This window comes from Staurois parvus, unplaced genomic scaffold, assembly GCF_062004578.1.
Source record: "Staurois parvus isolate SC_StPar_1 unplaced genomic scaffold, SC_StPar_1.0 ptg000404l, whole genome shotgun sequence".
In the NCBI taxonomy this organism is placed as follows: Eukaryota; Metazoa; Chordata; class Amphibia; order Anura; family Ranidae; genus Staurois; species Staurois parvus.
The window spans coordinates 2,696,586-2,714,855 of record NW_028318200.1 but is presented as its reverse complement, the minus strand read 5'-3'; the positions used below and the strand labels follow the sequence as shown (position 1 = coordinate 2,714,855).

The window sequence follows — 18,270 nt, the reverse complement described above, 5'->3', positions numbered from 1 at the left end:
CATGGCAAAGTAGAGTTGCTGTTCTCAGATGCTTCCACATTGTTATAATACCACTAACTATTATATTGTTAGTTATAATGGTATACAGTGGAATATTTAGTAGCAAGGAAATTTCACGGATGGATTTATTGCACAGGTGGCAACCTATCACTGTACCACACTTGAATTCACAGAGCTCCTGAGAGCGACCCATTCTTTCACAAATGTTTGTAGAAGCAGCCTGCATGCCTAGGTGCTTGATTTCATACCCCTGTGGCCATGGAGGTGATTGGAACACCTGAATCCAATTATTTGGAGGGACGTCAGAATACTTTTGGCAATCTAGTGTATGTAGCAGAATACATTTTGGCCTAAATTAAGAAATTAATTTTTTTTTTTCATTGGACAGGTTTTATAGCAGAAAGTAAAAGTAAAAAATGTTTTGTTTTTTTTAAATGTCAGTCTTTTTTCATTTATAGTGCAAAAAATAAAAAAACGCAGAGGTGATCAAATACCACTATTTGTGGGAAAAAGAAAATGACAAATTTCATTTATGTACAGCAATGTATGACCGAGCAATTGTCAGTTAATGTAATGCATTGCTGTATCACATAAAATGGCTTGGTCAGGAAGCAGGGGGGGGGTAAATCTTCTGGAGGGTAAGTGGTTAAAGTATATGTTAGAGGAATAAATTAGGTATTTGGAGTGATTGATTCTGGTTTAGTGACTTCATTGCAAAAGGTTTTGGGCCAATGAAGTTACAAATCCAAAAAATAAAAATCATTGTGGCAAAACATCAAGTGTTCCTAAAGGCAACATGTTTCTTTTTGGTTTTGGATAGTGTGTAGAGGGATTAGAACACCTGTCAATGGTTATTGCTACCTCTGCCCCCGCTAGAGATTTCTCTAGTAGTCCTGTTTACTGGCATAATCGAAAGTGAAAGTAATCGAAAAGCCAAAATTTTGAGTTGAGATTAGAATAGTAAGAGGGTAAATTGTCTAATGGAGACACTAGTTTTGGTGACACCCCAGGACTCCCTCACTTAGGAGAGATTTCCTCTCACTTCCTGTTTTGGCTGCCCAATAGGGCACAGATGGCAAACAAACTGACCAGGGTTATAACCCTCCCTCGCTCTTTCCAAAATGACCTGGTAATGTATTGGCACAGTATTGGTTAGCGGCTTCAAGTCTCTACTTTAACTCAGTTGCCCAGTTTCTGCATCCATCTTTCTTTTAGCAGTTTAACTACACAGACTGAGACACGCAAAATAGTTTGAGTTCTTGATGAAGTCTTTCTAGACACAGCTATTTATGTCATCTTTCACAATTACTTAGCTCTCAGGAAGAAAGACTTATGTCTGCAGAGAACCACTGGAAAAACCCACTTTATTCAAACAACCATCTTCTATTTGAAAGTTTTCTCAAGTACCTACCATCTAATATAATAACATAATATCACAACAAAGCCAGCAAGATAAATCTTAGTGCACTATTAAGAACAGCTGCCGAGAAAAAGTAGTAATGTTTTGAAAAGGTGGTCTATTTACCATGAACCTTTACTAATTTCTTGCTTTGGAAAGGTGTTCATGGCGATTAGATATCAATGGCCCCCTAACAGTATTACTAGTCATGGTTCAACAAAAATAATTGCATCAACTATTCTTTAGAAAATCACTAAAATATTGTTTCGTTTCCAGACTTGCAGTAACATTCTGAAGATCTGCACAATATAACTGAATTGAATTCATACTATGCTCTCATAAATCTTCAATTATCCATTGCTCTTTGCTAATAAAATGCAATTTTTTTTCAGTTGTTGTTTATTGGGGCCCAACACTTCCCGACCTTGTACACTAGCCTACCAAGTTGGTCTGCCAACATTTGTCTGTCTGAGCCCTCACATTCTTTTTTTTTAGATCTATTCATCTCAGCCTCTAGTTACCCCTTATACCTTTCAGCCTTTTTCATAATTATGGTTTTGGCCAGCACATTTATATTTGCTTAATATGGCCAAAAATGAATTGGCTTTAGTCTAGGTATTGGTCCGCCTGAGCATTCTGGGATAATTTTCTATAGCATCATTGGATGTTTTTCTTATAGTCCAATACTGCATTCCAAGAGCATACATTTTCCAATGTTTCAGCCGAAAAGACCACAGCAGTGACAAGATGAACATTTGCCAACAGTGTGATAGCTCTGCTTCTCAGTCTTCTCCAGACTTGCAAGTTTGACAGAAAACGTAAAGTGGATTTCCAGAAAATCAGAAATTCTGTAAAAGTTAAGGCACTGTAGGAGTTCTGAGTGCCTGCCACCTCCTGGGCTTATCTCTTATTTATATCGGACAGGGTTATTGTGCTCCAGCAGCATAGCTTTCAGAGCTCTGACACCGCTGATCTGAGCCCCTTCAAGTGTACAGCGAGTGAGGCTGCTATGCCCGCCCCTCCCCTCCTTTTGCCCAGTCATAGAATCCTATGTATTATGTGAGCTCATTCACAAAATGCAAAGGCTTCTGTGAATGGGCAGTAGAGGGGAGGGGCAGGCATAGCAAATCTCTGTACTTCCTCTCTCACAGACTCATTTACCCCCATTTCCTCAATTAATCTATAGAAAATAAGGGGAAATTATTAATTCAGCATTATATTTACACATTCTTCGCAACATTCACCAACATCTGCCCTGCAATAGCAAAAGGCGATTACTGTAACCTTCATTTAAAGCAATTCTAAAGGTTAATTTCTTTTCTTTGGAAAATAACAAAACATGTCTATACTTCCCTGCTGCGTGCAGTGGTTAAGCACAAAGCAGCCTGGTTCCTCCTCTTATCATCAGGTCCCCCACAGGCTCTCCTGGCCCCTCCCTCCTGTCAGGTGCCCCCACAGCAAGCAGCTTGCTATGGAGTCACCCGCTGCTCCATGTGTCCATTCACACACGGAGCCGCAGCTTGGCCCCCCCCCCTCTACTCATTGGCTGACTGGCTGTGATTGACAGCAGCAGGAGCCAATGACTCTCGCTTGCTGTCTCAGCCAACGAGGAGGCAGAGACCTGGGACATCTGAGGATGTTGTTCCCATCGCTGGACCTTCATGCATAGAATGCATGAAGGTAAAAAACCTTCAACCTTTACAACCACTTTCATTTATTATAATGTGACTGTTACATTCATTGTATGTTCAATGAACACTTAAAATGCTATAAAACCCACTTTTTAAAAATTGCTGACAGGCAGGGCTTTTATGACAGAAGAGAGCAGGAGAAAAAAAAATGCTCATAAAAGCTGAAAAAAAAAAGAAAAAGAAAAAGAAAAGAAAAGCGCTAGTGTGCATGGAGCCGAATACTGAAGATTTTATGTTCATCATTAGACAACAGTGAATGAAATTACCCAAATGTGGTAAACAATATGTGGCTTTACACTGAAAAGTAAGACTTTTATTATTGGGCAGAATGTCTGACCTATACTATGGCAGTTACATCTGTAAATATAGGTCTCTGTCTTCACTGACAAGTGTAAGGACTACAGAGGTGTTAAGAAGAGCACACTGATGAAATGCGTTAAAAAAAGATTCTAAATAATGAATGGGCTTTCACACTGCTCCGTTGCCTAGGCGATTGGAAGCATAGTCTTCTGGGACATGTGACTTTTTTTTAATTTGTGACTGAACCTCCGTTTTAAGTACAAAACTGGCGATTTTAATGGTTTTTTTGTTCTCCTCTCGTAGTTTTTTTGGCGTGTCCATTATCCTCATGTGATCAATATTTTAAACTTGTGACACAAATATGAGCAACATTTAGTACCAACTACATATTTTGGTCCACAAATAACACACAGATTTGGGTGTCACCTTGCATGACAAAATGCTATTTTCACACCGCTTTTTGTCCGGCACAAAACACAATTAGAGTCCTTTCACACAGGCAAACTGATCGAGTCTGCCTGTCTGTTTTACAGGCAGACCTGATTGGGCCATCCATTGTTCTCTATGGGGAGGCAGATGTAAACAGACATATGTCCGTTTACACCACCTGCATCTGATCCGATAAAAACAGGTGGATGGGGATCCATTCCCCATCCATCTAGTGGGTTTAGCAGATCAGATGAAAAAACGGACAGGTGGTCTGTTTACCTCTGATCACCCCATAGAGAACAACAGGCTGTGTCTGTGTTTGCTCTGCACAAGCAGATCGAACACGGACCTGTCATCCACCTGCCCAGCTGGGATCATTGGACAGATCCCCCACTGAGCATGTGGATGTGCTTCGTGGAGTCCACCCACGTGAAAGGGGCCTTAGGAACAAGATGGTTATTAAATTATTGCTAATTTGCATCCAAACACCTTTTTCTTGCCACATACAGTATCCTCTTCTAAATCTCTATTCTGCATTTATATTTCCCTATGCACCAAAAACAATCTACATGAACTAGGCTTACTGATGTATAAGAATATCTTAATTTTGGAAAGTAGACCACTTTTCCATGTGCGCCAGTCTTTGTTAATTCCACCCAATGTGCTTTGTTTATTTATACATCTTAGAACATCATCCCTTCTCACTTGCATTTCTGCAATCTAAAACACAATGTCACAGATGCATACACATGACTGATATAAGAAGTGCTTCTGTTGGGCAAAATTCAGATATCCTCAGCTGATATGCAGTATACAATGTGTATTTCAAGTGTCCTCAAACATTAAAAAGGTTAGTCATCACAAAAAGTGTTCACATCAAAAGCACTCCTGTTTTGCCAGGGGCCAAGTGACCTAAAAGTTTGTGCAGCAGGATGAATAATCTCAGTAAGTAAAAAAACTAAAAGCAGAATTATATTATAGACCATTTTGTAAGCACACACACGATTCCTTAGAGACGTTCAACATCTAGAAAAAAGGCTAGGTTGACATCTATGCAGATCGTGCGATTTCACAGTGTGTTTTGCGTTTTTGAACACGCGTTTATGATGCGTTTTGTGGGGTTTCTTTGCCAATAGGAAAGTATTGACTTTGATGCGCTTTTGGATGGGTGTGACTTTGATGTGACTTTTTTGCCAAAAGGAAAGTATAACAGCTCTGTTAATGTAGTGCAACTTTGATGCAACTTTACACTCTCTGGCACTCAAGTAGCATCACAGTAGCGTCAAAGTAGTGCTAGCCCTTAATCCTAGCAGACAACTTTGGACACAAAAGTTCCTACACTGTTTGATGCGACTTGAGCACCAGAGAGTGTAAAGTTGCATTACATGAACAGAACTTTTACACTTTCCTATTGGCAAAAAAGAAAAAAAGTTGCATCAAAGTCGCACATATCCAAAGTCGCATCAAAGTCAATTCTTTCCTATTGGCAAAAAAAGGTGCAAAAATGTATTAAAAATGCAACACTTGCGTTTTTGGTGCGGGTCCATTGAAGTCTATTAAATGTAAAACACAATCTGCTGCAGGATAAAAAAAAAAAAAAAAAAAAAAAAGTAATTGATGTAGCAGTTGTGCACACAGAGATGGACGCAGTCATCCATCTTGCCAAGGATCCTCCATCTTGTATCATTTCTACTCCAAACAGCTTCCCCCCTCCCTCTGAGTGACACGTGGTCCCTGTGTGCTGAGTTCAGAAGTGCACAGGCAATCAGGCACAGTGCACAGCTTCATGGTTATAAATCCGAAATTAGCTGGTGCCCGGGTGTCTGTTAGCTTCTCAATCTGAGATAATCGTAAAGCCATAAACCAGTCCTTCAATGGACTTCAAACGCATTCCTAGGTAGCTGTAAAACAGGCAGCACATTTAAAACCCACTTTTCCCTAGAATTTCATATCTTAAGGTAGGAAACAATTCCATAAAAATAAAGTACATATTCGGATAGCTCAGCTTAATGCAAGTTGCCCGATATCTTACACCCCTGGATTACATATACCCGAGAGCAGAAAGCGATATCTCCTTAACCGTCCCAAGCAAATATGTCATAACTGGTATCTGGACGTTCAGAATATCATTCTGCAGATTATCCTACCCGTGAATAGAATGTTATATGTACCTAGGGAAGGTTATTGACCCTGGTCTAACTTGTGAGGGATTTTGGTGAGGGATTTTGGTTCTAGCCTGAGTCCCCCGCCTGAAACACCCCTCCCCAAATGAGGCGATTGGTTCTCTGCTGTAAGGAGACACCCTGCTGAGTTCCTAGAAAAAGGTGGTCAGGTTTGGAGAAGTTGAAGAATTCTCCCTTTTAACATCGGAACCAACTTGGGAGACTGTACCCTTTTGCTCTGAAACTTGATCTGCTTAACCCAGGACGTTTGGCAAGTACTCTACCTCTCTAAACTTCTGTTATCTCTTTCCTGTGTTATTGCTCTCTGTATAGAGATTATATATATATATATATATATATATATATATATATATATATATATATATATATATATATATATATATATATATATATATATATATATTTTGGCTACATCTTTCTCTGTAAATACTTATTGCACCATTTTGACCTTTTTAGTAATACATCTTATTTCCTGAAAAGTGTTGAACGGTTTCTAAAGCTCTTTAATACAAACTAAGAATCCCTGTCTCTGAAGAGCGCTACTGTGTGTTTTTAAACCTCTATATACCTCTTCCTGCGTTGAGTGTGTATACAGACGCTTATTCAAACATCATAGTGTTATTGCTAATATTGGCGAGTTTCCTCCTTTTCTCTACAAAAAGTTGGTGGTGGCAGTGTGAAGGGTTAATTGCGTAATTAACCTGACCCACTAACAATCGCTCTCAGGCTGCAGGTACATAGATTGTGGTCCATTAGGTGGAAAATCTTTGTGCAGGGTGCAGCTGAGTGTGGTATTGTTATGCACGTGACAGCGCGATTTTAGATTGGCTAGTCCTTCAGTCACGAGTTGGTGAGAAGGGCTGGGGGTCTGACGCCACGACCGTTACAATTGACCCTTTCCAAAAACCGCACTGGCTCAAAAACGCACAAATATTAACTAGAGAGTGTTTCTGCAAACTGGAAAACTAAAAGGTGTGAACCTAGGGTAAGATAGAACCCTTGTTTTTCCAAACCACAGATGCAGGTCATCCAAACTCTTGTACCCATGAGCAGCTGTGCCTAATTTACCCCAGCAGTAGACATCTAGCCACTAGGCCCCTTTCACAGGCAGCGGACTCGACCTGCGATCTACTTGCTCAGCAGGGGATCTGTCCACTGATCCCCCGCTGATCTGGCAGATGACAGGTCTGTGTTTGCTTCGCTTATACAGAGGGGACATGGACACAGCCCAGTCTGCTCTATGGGCAGTCAGATGTAAACAGACCAGATGTCCATATACACCACACTGCCATTGGATCCGATCTGGCCAGACGGAGGGGAATGGATCCTCCTTCCATTTGTTTTTGCCGGATCTGAGGTAGCTGGGTGTAAACGGACCTAAGTCTGTTTACATCCATCTACCCATAGAGTAAAAGGGAGGGACTGGTGGGGTCTCTCTGAAAAAAAGGCAGGCAGACCCAACTGGATTGCTCGTGTGAAACGGGCCTTAAACCATCCACTTCTCTTAATGTGTAAGTATAGCAAAAAATGTAGTGTCCCCACTAGGTAAATTCACCTAATTTGTCCTTGTGATCATTTTCACCAAGACAAAAATCCCAAATTTTTCAGAACAGGAAATTACAGGACATTTTCCAGATGGGACACACTGCAAAGTATAAACTGACAGGGGCTTTAATGCTTCCTTCTTGACCCCCCCCCCCCCAAAAAAAAAACAAAAAACACAAAACAAAACAATCTGGCTATACAGTAGATACATAAAGTCTACACACCCCTGTTAAAATGTCAGGTTTCTGTGGTGTAAAAAAAAATGATAAAGATAAATCATTTCAGAACTTTTTCCACCTTTAACGTAATCTATAACCTATGTACATATATACATATATCAGTGGTATATATATCTTTTTGATTGTTTAATTTTTATATTTTTAAAATGGTAAACTACTGTAATTATTTCTTAATTTCTAAAATGATCCAAGTGAATATGTTTTTGATCATATAAAAAATATATACACACACACACACACACACACACACACACACACACACACACACACACACACACACACAATTAGGTAGCTATTGCTATAAAATACACATACTAAAAAAAGTAGCTGAGATAACATGCTGGAGGTCTGCAGATAATACATTTTAGACAGAGTTTTGTAACTTATAAATGTGGATTAAATTGGGATAGTTGTGCTTATTTTGGCAACAAGGGGACAATCTTTAGATACATCAAAAGTGGAGGCTTTACTATATAGGTATGCACTATGTAGTGTTTTGGTTAATGGGGGAATGTTATACAAATCTTGACACTTTATTATTATTTTTTACATGACCCTTCATGGGCTTAAAGCCAGCCCTGAAAACTGCACCTGTGGGCTCACATTACTTTTCTAAGGTGGTCTTATGTGCATATCTTTTAAAAAAAACCCCTTCAAGACAGAGGGTAAAACAAACCTTAACGTCCAGACCCCATCTTGCAACTTTGACATGTTTATATAAAACTGTACACATGATCTACTACTACTTTGTATATTCAGGTCAGCCTTTATCGAGTTATTTTTGCTTTATTTTATCATTTTATTTCTTCCACACACTTTTGTTTGTTTACATCTTTCTCCCTTGCAAGGAGAGAAAGATACAATGGTGTCAATTTTCTAAAACTGGAGATTGCAAAATCTGGTGCAGCTGTGCATGGTAGCTAATACTTTACCTTTTTAATTAGGTTTTGACAATAAAACCTGGGAGCGGATTGGTTTCTATACAGAGCTGCACCAGATTTTGCACTCTCCAGTTTTAGTAAATGTCCCCCATTGCATCTTTCTCTTCATTCAAAAGAGAAAGAAAACACATGGGCAGACTGCAGAATGACTGATGACAGTGATAGCCAATCAAAGGCTATGACAGTGATCATGTGACCGGGAACACTGCGTTTAGTACAAGATCCAGGCACTCCACAGAGCGTTCCCAGCACAAAAACACAAGAACACATATGTGGCGCCTTGGTTTAAAGCTCACCTCCTGGGTGTTGTATATACTGTATGTGTTATTTTGTTATTGTGGGGTTAAGGAGTCAAAGATTGTGTAAAACATTCATGAACAACCACCAATCACAAATGGTTAGCATTGTGCAAGTGTTGGGTTACTGCACTTTGAAAATCACGACTGGGCTTTGACTGCACTAACAAGCACACACATATTTTGAAACTACTGAAATTAAATTTTCATTAAAGCATACCCAGATAGTCCAAGATTTTCACCCGTGAACCAGTTATGACTTTCATCTTTTGTGGCAATTCCTAGTTTGGCCAAACTTTCCTGAAAAGCAACACAAGTCATATATAAATAGGCAGAATGCTTTTAGTGTGAAATAAATGAAAATAACTCAAGTAATACAAGATATGTTTAGGTAACTAAAGCACAATAAATTTAAAAGTGGAGTTGAAGTATATGTAAACCTTCACCCTGTAAAAAATAATCCATTAAGTTTATAATTAAAATAAAAGGCAAGGCATTTATGTACAATGAACTTCCCAGTGAATGGCTGTGCAGAGGGGTCAGCAAAGCCCGATTATTGAATTAGCGCCCGGCACAGCACAGTTAAAGAACTGACCATGCTGTGATCTCATGCCTAGTATGGTCAGTTTGTAATAAAGAGAGCAGGGTGGCTGGCAGGAACACCAGAGATTTCACACAAAGGAGGCAATACAAAGTACAGGATAATTTTTCATCCAAGTACATGGTACAGCAGGCACATAACAGGAATATGAAATACTGTGTTTACATATTCCTTAAGGGCCTAGCGGTAACATACTACATGTATACATACTGTACATATACACCAACCAGTCTCTTTATTCGGTGCACCTGTTCAATTGCTTGGTAACACAAATTGCTAGTAAGCCAATCAACATGGCAGCAACTCAATGCATTTAGGCATCTAGATGTGGTGAAAACTACTTTCTGAAGTTTAAAACCGAGTATCAGAATGGGGAAGAAAGGGGATTTAAGTGACTTTGAATATGGCAAGGTTGTTGGTGCTAGATGGGCTGCTCTGAGTTTTTCAAAAACTGCTGATCTACTGGGATTTTCACATAACCATCTCTAGGGTTTTCAGAGAATGGCCTGAAAAAGAGAAAATATCCAGTAAGCGGCAGTTGTGTGGATGAAAATGCCCTGTTGATGTCAGAGGAGAATGGGCAGACTGATTTGAAATAATAGAAAGGCAACTGTAACTCAAATAACCATTCGTTACAACCAAGGTATGTAGAATACCATCTCTGAACGCACAACACGTCGAACCTTGAAGCAGATAGGCCACAGCAGCAGGAGAAAACTCCGGGTGTCACTCCTGTCAGCTAAGAACAGGAAACAGAGGCTACAATTCGCACAGGAACAGGATTGGGAAAACGTTGCCTGATTCCCAGTAGATCAGCAGTTTTTGAAATACTCAGATCAGCCTGTCTGGCACCAACAATCATGCCACGTTCAAAGTCACCTAAATCCCCTTTCTTCTCCATTCTGATGCTCAGTTTGAACTTCAGCAAGTTGACTTCACCACATCTACATGCTTAAATGTATTGAGTTGCTGCCATGTGATTGGCTGCTTAGCAATTTGTGTTAACAAGCAATTGAACAGATGTACCTACTAAAGTGGCTGGTGAGTGTACATTGCCTTCTATGTTACATTGTTAGCTTGTCCAGGAAGCATGCTTCTCTACTCTTCTCTGCAAAATCAGCATTTGTTTGCCAGTAGACTGGATGACTACTATAATACATCCAGTACAAGCAGTGCCACCTTTGTACGTAGTTTTTCGGCTGCCAGTCAAGCCTCCCTCCTCCATCCCCCACACGTTACCTAAAATACAGGGAAGCAATGTTTGTTGCTTCCCAGGAATTCCATTGAATGAAGCACTGTAGTTATATCCAAGCATTGCTATACATTGAAATCACCTTGCTAAGCAAATGACACATGACCTGCACTTCACCTGTGTTAAATATATATAGAAGTATTTGGGGTTTTTTTTTTTTGTTTTTTAGGCGCAGCACAACCAAAGCAGATAGTTTAACATCAGAATGTAGGTTTCTTAATGTTTCCAGAGTTTAAACTCAATGCCATCCGTATTTTAAAAAAGTGATAACCCCTAATAAATCTACCGGCTCAGTATTAGGACTATAACTGGATTCCACTAGATGACACCAAGACGGATTGAAATTATAGACAGGAATGTGGATATGTTGCCTGGACCAGAGGTCTCCAAACATTTCTGGACAAGGGGCACACTGTATATTTTACAAATAGTCACGGACCAAAAAAAACCAAAAAAACAAAAACATGTTTTCTAATAGGATAAATAAAATGTGAATGAATGAATTCCTTCTTACATCCAGGGGTGCCGAGTAGAATCTCCCTCTACATCCAGGAGTGGTCTGTGTAGAGTCCCTCCTTACATCCATGTTTACCCAGTTGAGTCCCTCCTTACCTTTCAGGTGGCTAGATCATGTTTGGCTGATTAGCACTGAATATGCGGTCTCCATATTATCACACACAGTTGAGATTGCTGCTGGTCAGATAAAATCTTATAGTGGACCAGATGTAACCTGCGGCCCTAGTTTTTAGACCCCTGATCTAGAGCACCTTCTTTCAAGACCAAACTTGAACTATACAAATTATGTATAAAAATACACTCACAGTTCTTAAAGACCGTTAAGAAAAAAAAAAGAAGAAAAAAAGCGGTTTACACCAATGTCATTGCTGTACCAGTGAGATAGGAAGCTTTGCTTCCAATTCAAGATACTGTATGTGTTTACTCATACCTTTATAGCTGCCTATTTAAATATACCAGGACTGCAAGAACAGGGATACCAAAACTGATCTGCATAATTAACTGTCCAGGAAGAGGACTGCAAGAACAGTGATACCAAAACTGATCTGCATAATTAACTGTCCAGGAAGGATTTAAACTCTATTAAAAGGCCCTGTCTTATTTTCACCTTATTAAACATTTATATACATTGCTTTCTCCCAGGCCTGCTGTTCCTATGTGTATCTGCAATTTGAACTGATCTCTTATCTATAATTACCTTGGAAGCAAAAGACACAAAAAGCCCTGTAAAAACAGAATTTACAGTTGACACAAAATGACATGGCCTGTCTTTGCTGTGAAATACATGCCTAGCAGGAAATCCTAACTAAGCTGACTAGGAGCTATTCAGAAGACGTGTAGAAATGATCACTTTGTATACACTGCAACAAAGAAATTATTCTGAAGACAATATCAACTGAAAATGGAACACACATTTCCTTTACACGTGTTTTTTTTTTTCCCGCTCACGCTAAAATTGTTTCTTCCACAACAGTGGATATAATCTATTTAATACTTGGATAATGGGTGATAGCTTACTTGTAACTTTTCCACTTCCAGTTCAATTTCGACAGCAGCTAACCCGGCTTTGCCCTGATCTGCTGCCAGCTGGTGGAAGAATCGCCGCCATTTTATAAGCACTTCGGAAAACTGCAACTGAAAGAGAAAAAAGGGAAAAAAAGGAAGATGGGGTGAGGGCCATGTTGTTACACAAGCAGATCTGTGCCATTCTATCCATTTCATTACCCTCCATCTCATTTCCCACATACAGATTTTATGAAAACACCGCACACTGTGTATTAATGGCTTTAATATGTTTTTAGATGATATACCGATAGATAAAACAAGCAAAAAAGAACAATAGCAACATTATGGGCAAGCAATAGAAATGATCCCAAAGTAAAGAGCTAATTTGGAACAAATTATATTTTAATGGCAATGGTAAATTACTTTGATTGCTCAAGGCTATGCCTGGCTCATTAATTCTGACAAAGACTGAACACTGCAGATTGTCTATGGAAACAAACGGTAGGCTAGTTTGTGCGGCACAGTTGTTTTCCCCATGCAAAAAAAAAAATGGTTCTGCAATCGTATGTGCCCAGATTTTCTGGATGTCTGACCTTTTGGTTTTTATTTCTGTACAAAATATATACAGCAGCAAACACTTTGCAAACTCTACAGAACCCTACAGAGCAACAGAGAAAATCCAGCTTTGGAAAAGATGTAAGGGACATACATGCCAAAAAGGCAGGTTTGGGAATTCAGACAGGGTTGCTGATAAGTGGGTAGCACCTGTATTGGGCCCAGGTCAGCAAAGGAATCAGATGTGAGCAGGAGACGGGGGTGGCCAGTGCAGCAGGAGAGCATTTACAGAACGGATCATCTGTGTCTCTTCCTGCAACAGCTGAAAGCTGGTTTCTCCTCCTTTCCCTCCCACCAGTATTCAGTGGCTGCAGGGACAGACACACAGGAGATCAGTTCTGTAATTGTTCTCCGGCTGCACCAATCACCCGCTTTGTACACCATTCACTGTTTACTATGCTTCAGTTTGTGAATGAACAAGGAAGCTTCAGAGCCCTTCCCATTCATTTACTGTCCAGTGCTGCAGAGAAAAGGAACCGATGAATGTCCTCAGTCCCTTTCTCGGTCTCAAATGTGAGATATCAAAAGGTCTGTTTAGACCTCTGATAAACTCACTAAAGTGCCCAAACAGCATTGTGAAAAAATAAATTATATTTTAAAAATTGTAAACAAAAAAACATGCAAACTCCAGGCAGGTGGTGCCGTGGCTGCGATTCGAACCAATTACCCTAGTACCGCCAGGCGGAAGTGCTAACCATTTAGCCATTGTGCTGCCCAGATGACTGTATGGCATGTCTCATGGAAGGTTTTTTTTGTATCTGACAACAGTGAACTAAGCCTGTGTAATGTATGCAGAAACAACCACTTCTAGTCTTCATAGGAATCCTATGTGACAGAGTAATGGTGAAAGAGCATGGTCACACTATCACAGAAAGAGCCTAACCAGGCACTTTATGGCAGAAACAGGTTATTTTAAAGTGTCATTTAACCCAAAATTTATTTTGCCATCATTACATGTAAAAATATGATCTCTACCCATCTGCACACATTTTCCATTATGCATGTTGCGATGGTGTGTAAATACCTGGTTGATCCTGCCATTTCACTGTACTTCTCTAACTCACAGTGGCGTTGGAATAGCAGCAGATCCTGGGAATCCTCTTAATGCGCATGCCCTGGAAGAAGTGCACCTCTGGTTTCTGGTCTAGAAGCTGCCCCAGGTGAGTTTGTTTTGTCATCCTGTGGGGCTGCTACAGTAGCTGCAGTGACATCTCCTCCCACTGCCCAGCTGTCCGCCCCACTTGAAGCCATTACATCTCAGTTCAGAAGCATGACAGAGGACATCAATGTCTCCACAATTATCAGAATGATATTTATATATTTTTATTACACTGGACAAGTAACATACAAAAATTGTGTCTTCTATATGATTTATTAGCCATTTTTCTTTGTAATCAGAATTTTTTGGACATGTGAATTCAACAACACCAATTGACTCCAGCAAGCCTCACGGAATCTTCCTAGACTTCCTGCAGTGACAGCTACTGAGCGTAAGAGCGTTCCTGCCTGCTCCACCCACACTGTACACAAAGTAAGGTATTTTGAAATATTTGGAAATAAGATTGTTAAGAGATCTATTAAAATGTAGCTGAAACCATTTAATTACCTAATGATTCATACCGATCTGTTGCATTGGGTTTGCTGACACTTTAATGAAAGCTACAGATTTAAAAACAAAAATTGGAATTAATTTTGAAATGAAAGCTTATCTGAGGTTTAAGTAATTGCATTTATATTTTAAAATGCACCTTCTAACTTCAACATAGCTGTGAAGGATTCTTGTGTGTTTTAAGATTATTTCAAGTATGACTTGCAGAATATGTATCTAATATACAATAAATCCCTATATTCAATAAACCCCTATACTGCGTTAGGTTGAAAATTCCAGGTGTCAGCGACTCTCCGAAAACCGACAGGGATAGTCTGAAAACCTTTAAAGACCAAATTCATGTTTCTGAACTTGCCAAGTTGCATCCATATTTAGAGTGTAACATAACAAGTTCAGCATGCCTACCCACCCCACCACACCCCCAACCCCTGTGACAGCAGGCAGAGGATCTTCTTCCCGCACCCTCTGTCACAATCTGAAAACAGAGCAGCCAAGTCATTCACAGTTTCCTGTGAATGAATAGACTACAAAGTACCATCAGCCATTGCGGCTGATGACCTGCAGTTCTCAATGAACTACGAGGGCACTGGTTTGAGCTCTTGTAGCTCATTTATCTTCCTGCGCTCAAGTAAGTGTATATGGGAGGTACAGGCAGACAGCTATCCTAAGAACCTGCAGGAGACTGACATCGCACCAGCAATCTGCTGATCATGGGTGCCATGTTTTGCAGGCTCCTTAGAGGAAAAAAAAAGAAAAAAAAAAAAGAAAAAAAAAAAAAGGAAGAGATAAAAATGTACACATTTATACCTGCAAAAAAGGTGCATTTAGTATTAAAGGTGAATTTATCTTTTAATAAATTCCCTACCATTTGCAAGATACAAACAAAACTTGGCAATAGGTTACATTGTGAAAGTTTGGGCAATTTACAAATGTTAGGTCACTGTGTGCATTGTAGACATTAGCTCACAGAACATGGCTAAACCTGTTACTGATATAAACAGAAAAAAAAAAGTGTCAATGTAGGAGCTGTTTTGAAGAATCATGACACATAGGTTGATTACAACAGGAAAGGCTGTAAAAAGTTATAAAAGTCAAGCACATTTCTACTAAGATAGGTCTGGCTGTTTCCTGTTCCCGCCCGGCCTATTATACGACAGCTTGTTCTAGGAGGACGACGTCATGTGATCAGGATCACCGATCAGGGTAAATAGCCAATTACCTTGGCTCTTTACCATGTGATCAGCCATATCCAATCAAAGCTGATCATATGTAAACAAATTCCGGTTATCGACATTTCCTTTCCTCAGCTCTGTCACTGAGGAAAGGAAAACCGATAACCAACTTTCCTGTGACAGGGGACACTTACACGGATAATCAGGGCACTGAACATCAGTGCATCATATCAGTGCCCCCTCAGTACTGCCTATCAGTGCCCCTCAGTACTGCCTATCAGTGCCCCTCAATGCAGCCTCCTCAGTGAAGCCTTCACAGTGCCCGTCAGTGAAGAAGAAAAATTACTTATTTGTAAAATGTTATAACTGCAATGAAGAAAGTTATTTTTTTCAAAAAAATTTGGTCTTTCGTTAAAAAAAATATGCTAAAAATTTAATTTGGGTACAGTGTTACATGACAGTGCAATTGTCATTTAAAGTTCGACAGCACTGACAGCTGAAAGTTGGCCTGGGCAGGAAAGGGGTGAAAGTGCCCAGTAGACAAGTGGTTAAAGTAGAACCGTAGGCAAACATTTATTTCAGGGTTATAACCCCTGTTGGTGTATTTTTTGCCATCTGTGTCCCATTGAGGAGATTTATCTTCACTTCCTGTCCCATAGTAAAAAAAATAAGTGAGAGGAAATCCTCGCAAATTAAGGGAATTCTTTGGGGACCCCCAGGCCACCAGAAGTAGAGTCCCCAGTGGAAGATTTCACTCTATTACTTTTCTCTAGACAACCCAAAATGTGCGATTTTTTTTTTTACTATTGCCTTTCAATACTAATGGTAAACAGAACGAATAGAGAAGATAAATTTCTCTAATGAGGGCACAGACAGTAATAAAAACTTTATCCAAAACTTAAAAAAAAAAATAATATACATTTTGCCTTTAGTTATACTTTACCAAAAAAAAAAAAAAACACTGGTCTTTTGCTCGCATAATATTAATATCATTATTATTTTGATGTGCATTGAGGAATCAGGAATTCTGACCTTTCTCAGACTTTACTAGCTTTCTAGCTGCATGCTTGTTTTGGGTCAATGACACAGAAGGAGTCATGCTTGTCTTGGGTCAGTGAGTCAAGGTCAGTGAGTCAAGAGACAGCTAGCATTTTCAGGAGGTCCTCCATAGCACACTGATTCAACAGAAATGCAAAATAATGAACTCATGTATTTCATTTACCTTTTGTGAATGCTGGAAGTACTGCATGCATGCAAAAAAAAAGTAATCAAACCACGCAGCATGTCTGCAGCATTACCTGTCCTGCCACCCTCCCCGTACCCGACAGCAATCTCAAAAGGACAGTTGGAAGTCAATTACAGCAACTGTAATAGCTGCTGCTGTCAATAAATGGACCATAAAGTGTCTACAGGCAAGGTAGAGAGGTACCAAGTAACACTTAATTTTGTATTTACTCAACTGCAGATCAATCAGATTAGCTTTGATCTGCATAGGTTGCCAGTTAAAGCAATTTTCCAAATTTAACCCCCAATAACCTCTAGTTTACCCTCATCAGTCCTAATTAACTCCTTCCTGCCTTAAACTATAATTATCCTAATTATTTTTCTCTAACCATTAGTATTTAAACTTACATAATGCATCCAAAGCCATAAATGGGACCCACGTGGATGTGACTCCGGAATGGGTATGGAGGGCCAGCTACCTGTTGCGGATTTCAACAGGTTGCACATTTCTAAACAGAACACCTGTGCATCTTGGGCAACTGAAAATGGCCCTCTGCATGATCATACGGATCGGTATACCCTTATGAATTAGGCCTAGATAGGAGCAAACCAACAAAAAGTTGGTTGCAGAGCTGAAGAAAATGTGTCCTATCTTCTAGGACACTACCAAGAAAAAAAACAAAAAAAAACATGGATGATTGGAGGTGGGGTTATACTAGGGCTAACTTCAACAGTTTTTTTGCCAGTGTCCTAACCTCTTGTATGTGGCAATATAACATGACTGTTTAAAAATTCTGAAATCCTCTGTCCCTCAATGAATGATAAACCTAAATTTGTAACCCCATGTACAGCAGCACTCAGACTGGGACAATACTCTGCAAGCAGATTGCTCCAGTAACTGGGAAAAAAATAAAAAAAAGTCTAAAGTGCACACAGATAATGGAAATAGGGAAGGCCTCAGCCTTACCCGACGGAGTGGAGGAATGACAACAATGACTTGGCAAGAAACTGAGATATAACCGTTGGGAGGTAGGATTATACCAGGACTGGCTTCAACATTTTTTTATTTGCCCAAACTCCTGATGCTGGCAGCTCAACTCAACTGTTTAAAAAATGCTGAATTCATGTGTCACTCAAATGATAAAAAAAGGATTTATAATCCCCTGTACATTCGCACTCAGACTGAGACAATACTTTGTGCCAATCATGTGTGATACATGCAAGTGTTCTAGCATGTTGACAATGGAAGAAAG

The 18,270-nt window shown here is 39.7% G+C and overlaps 1 protein-coding gene across 1 annotated transcript in view; it reads right to left on the bottom strand.

The window, feature by feature from the left end:
* The window catches only part of PRODH (proline dehydrogenase 1), a 192,785-nt gene that overhangs the window by 74,485 nt on the left and 100,030 nt on the right, over positions 1-18,270 (bottom strand). The window contains exons 6-7 of the mRNA XM_089686659.1: positions 12,410-12,526; positions 9,244-9,323 (exon numbers count right to left, since the gene is read on the bottom strand). Of these exons, the coding sequence (XP_089542785.1) occupies positions 9,244-9,323; positions 12,410-12,526 (197 nt within the window). The remainder of the gene's footprint in view (positions 1-9,243; positions 9,324-12,409; positions 12,527-18,270) is intronic.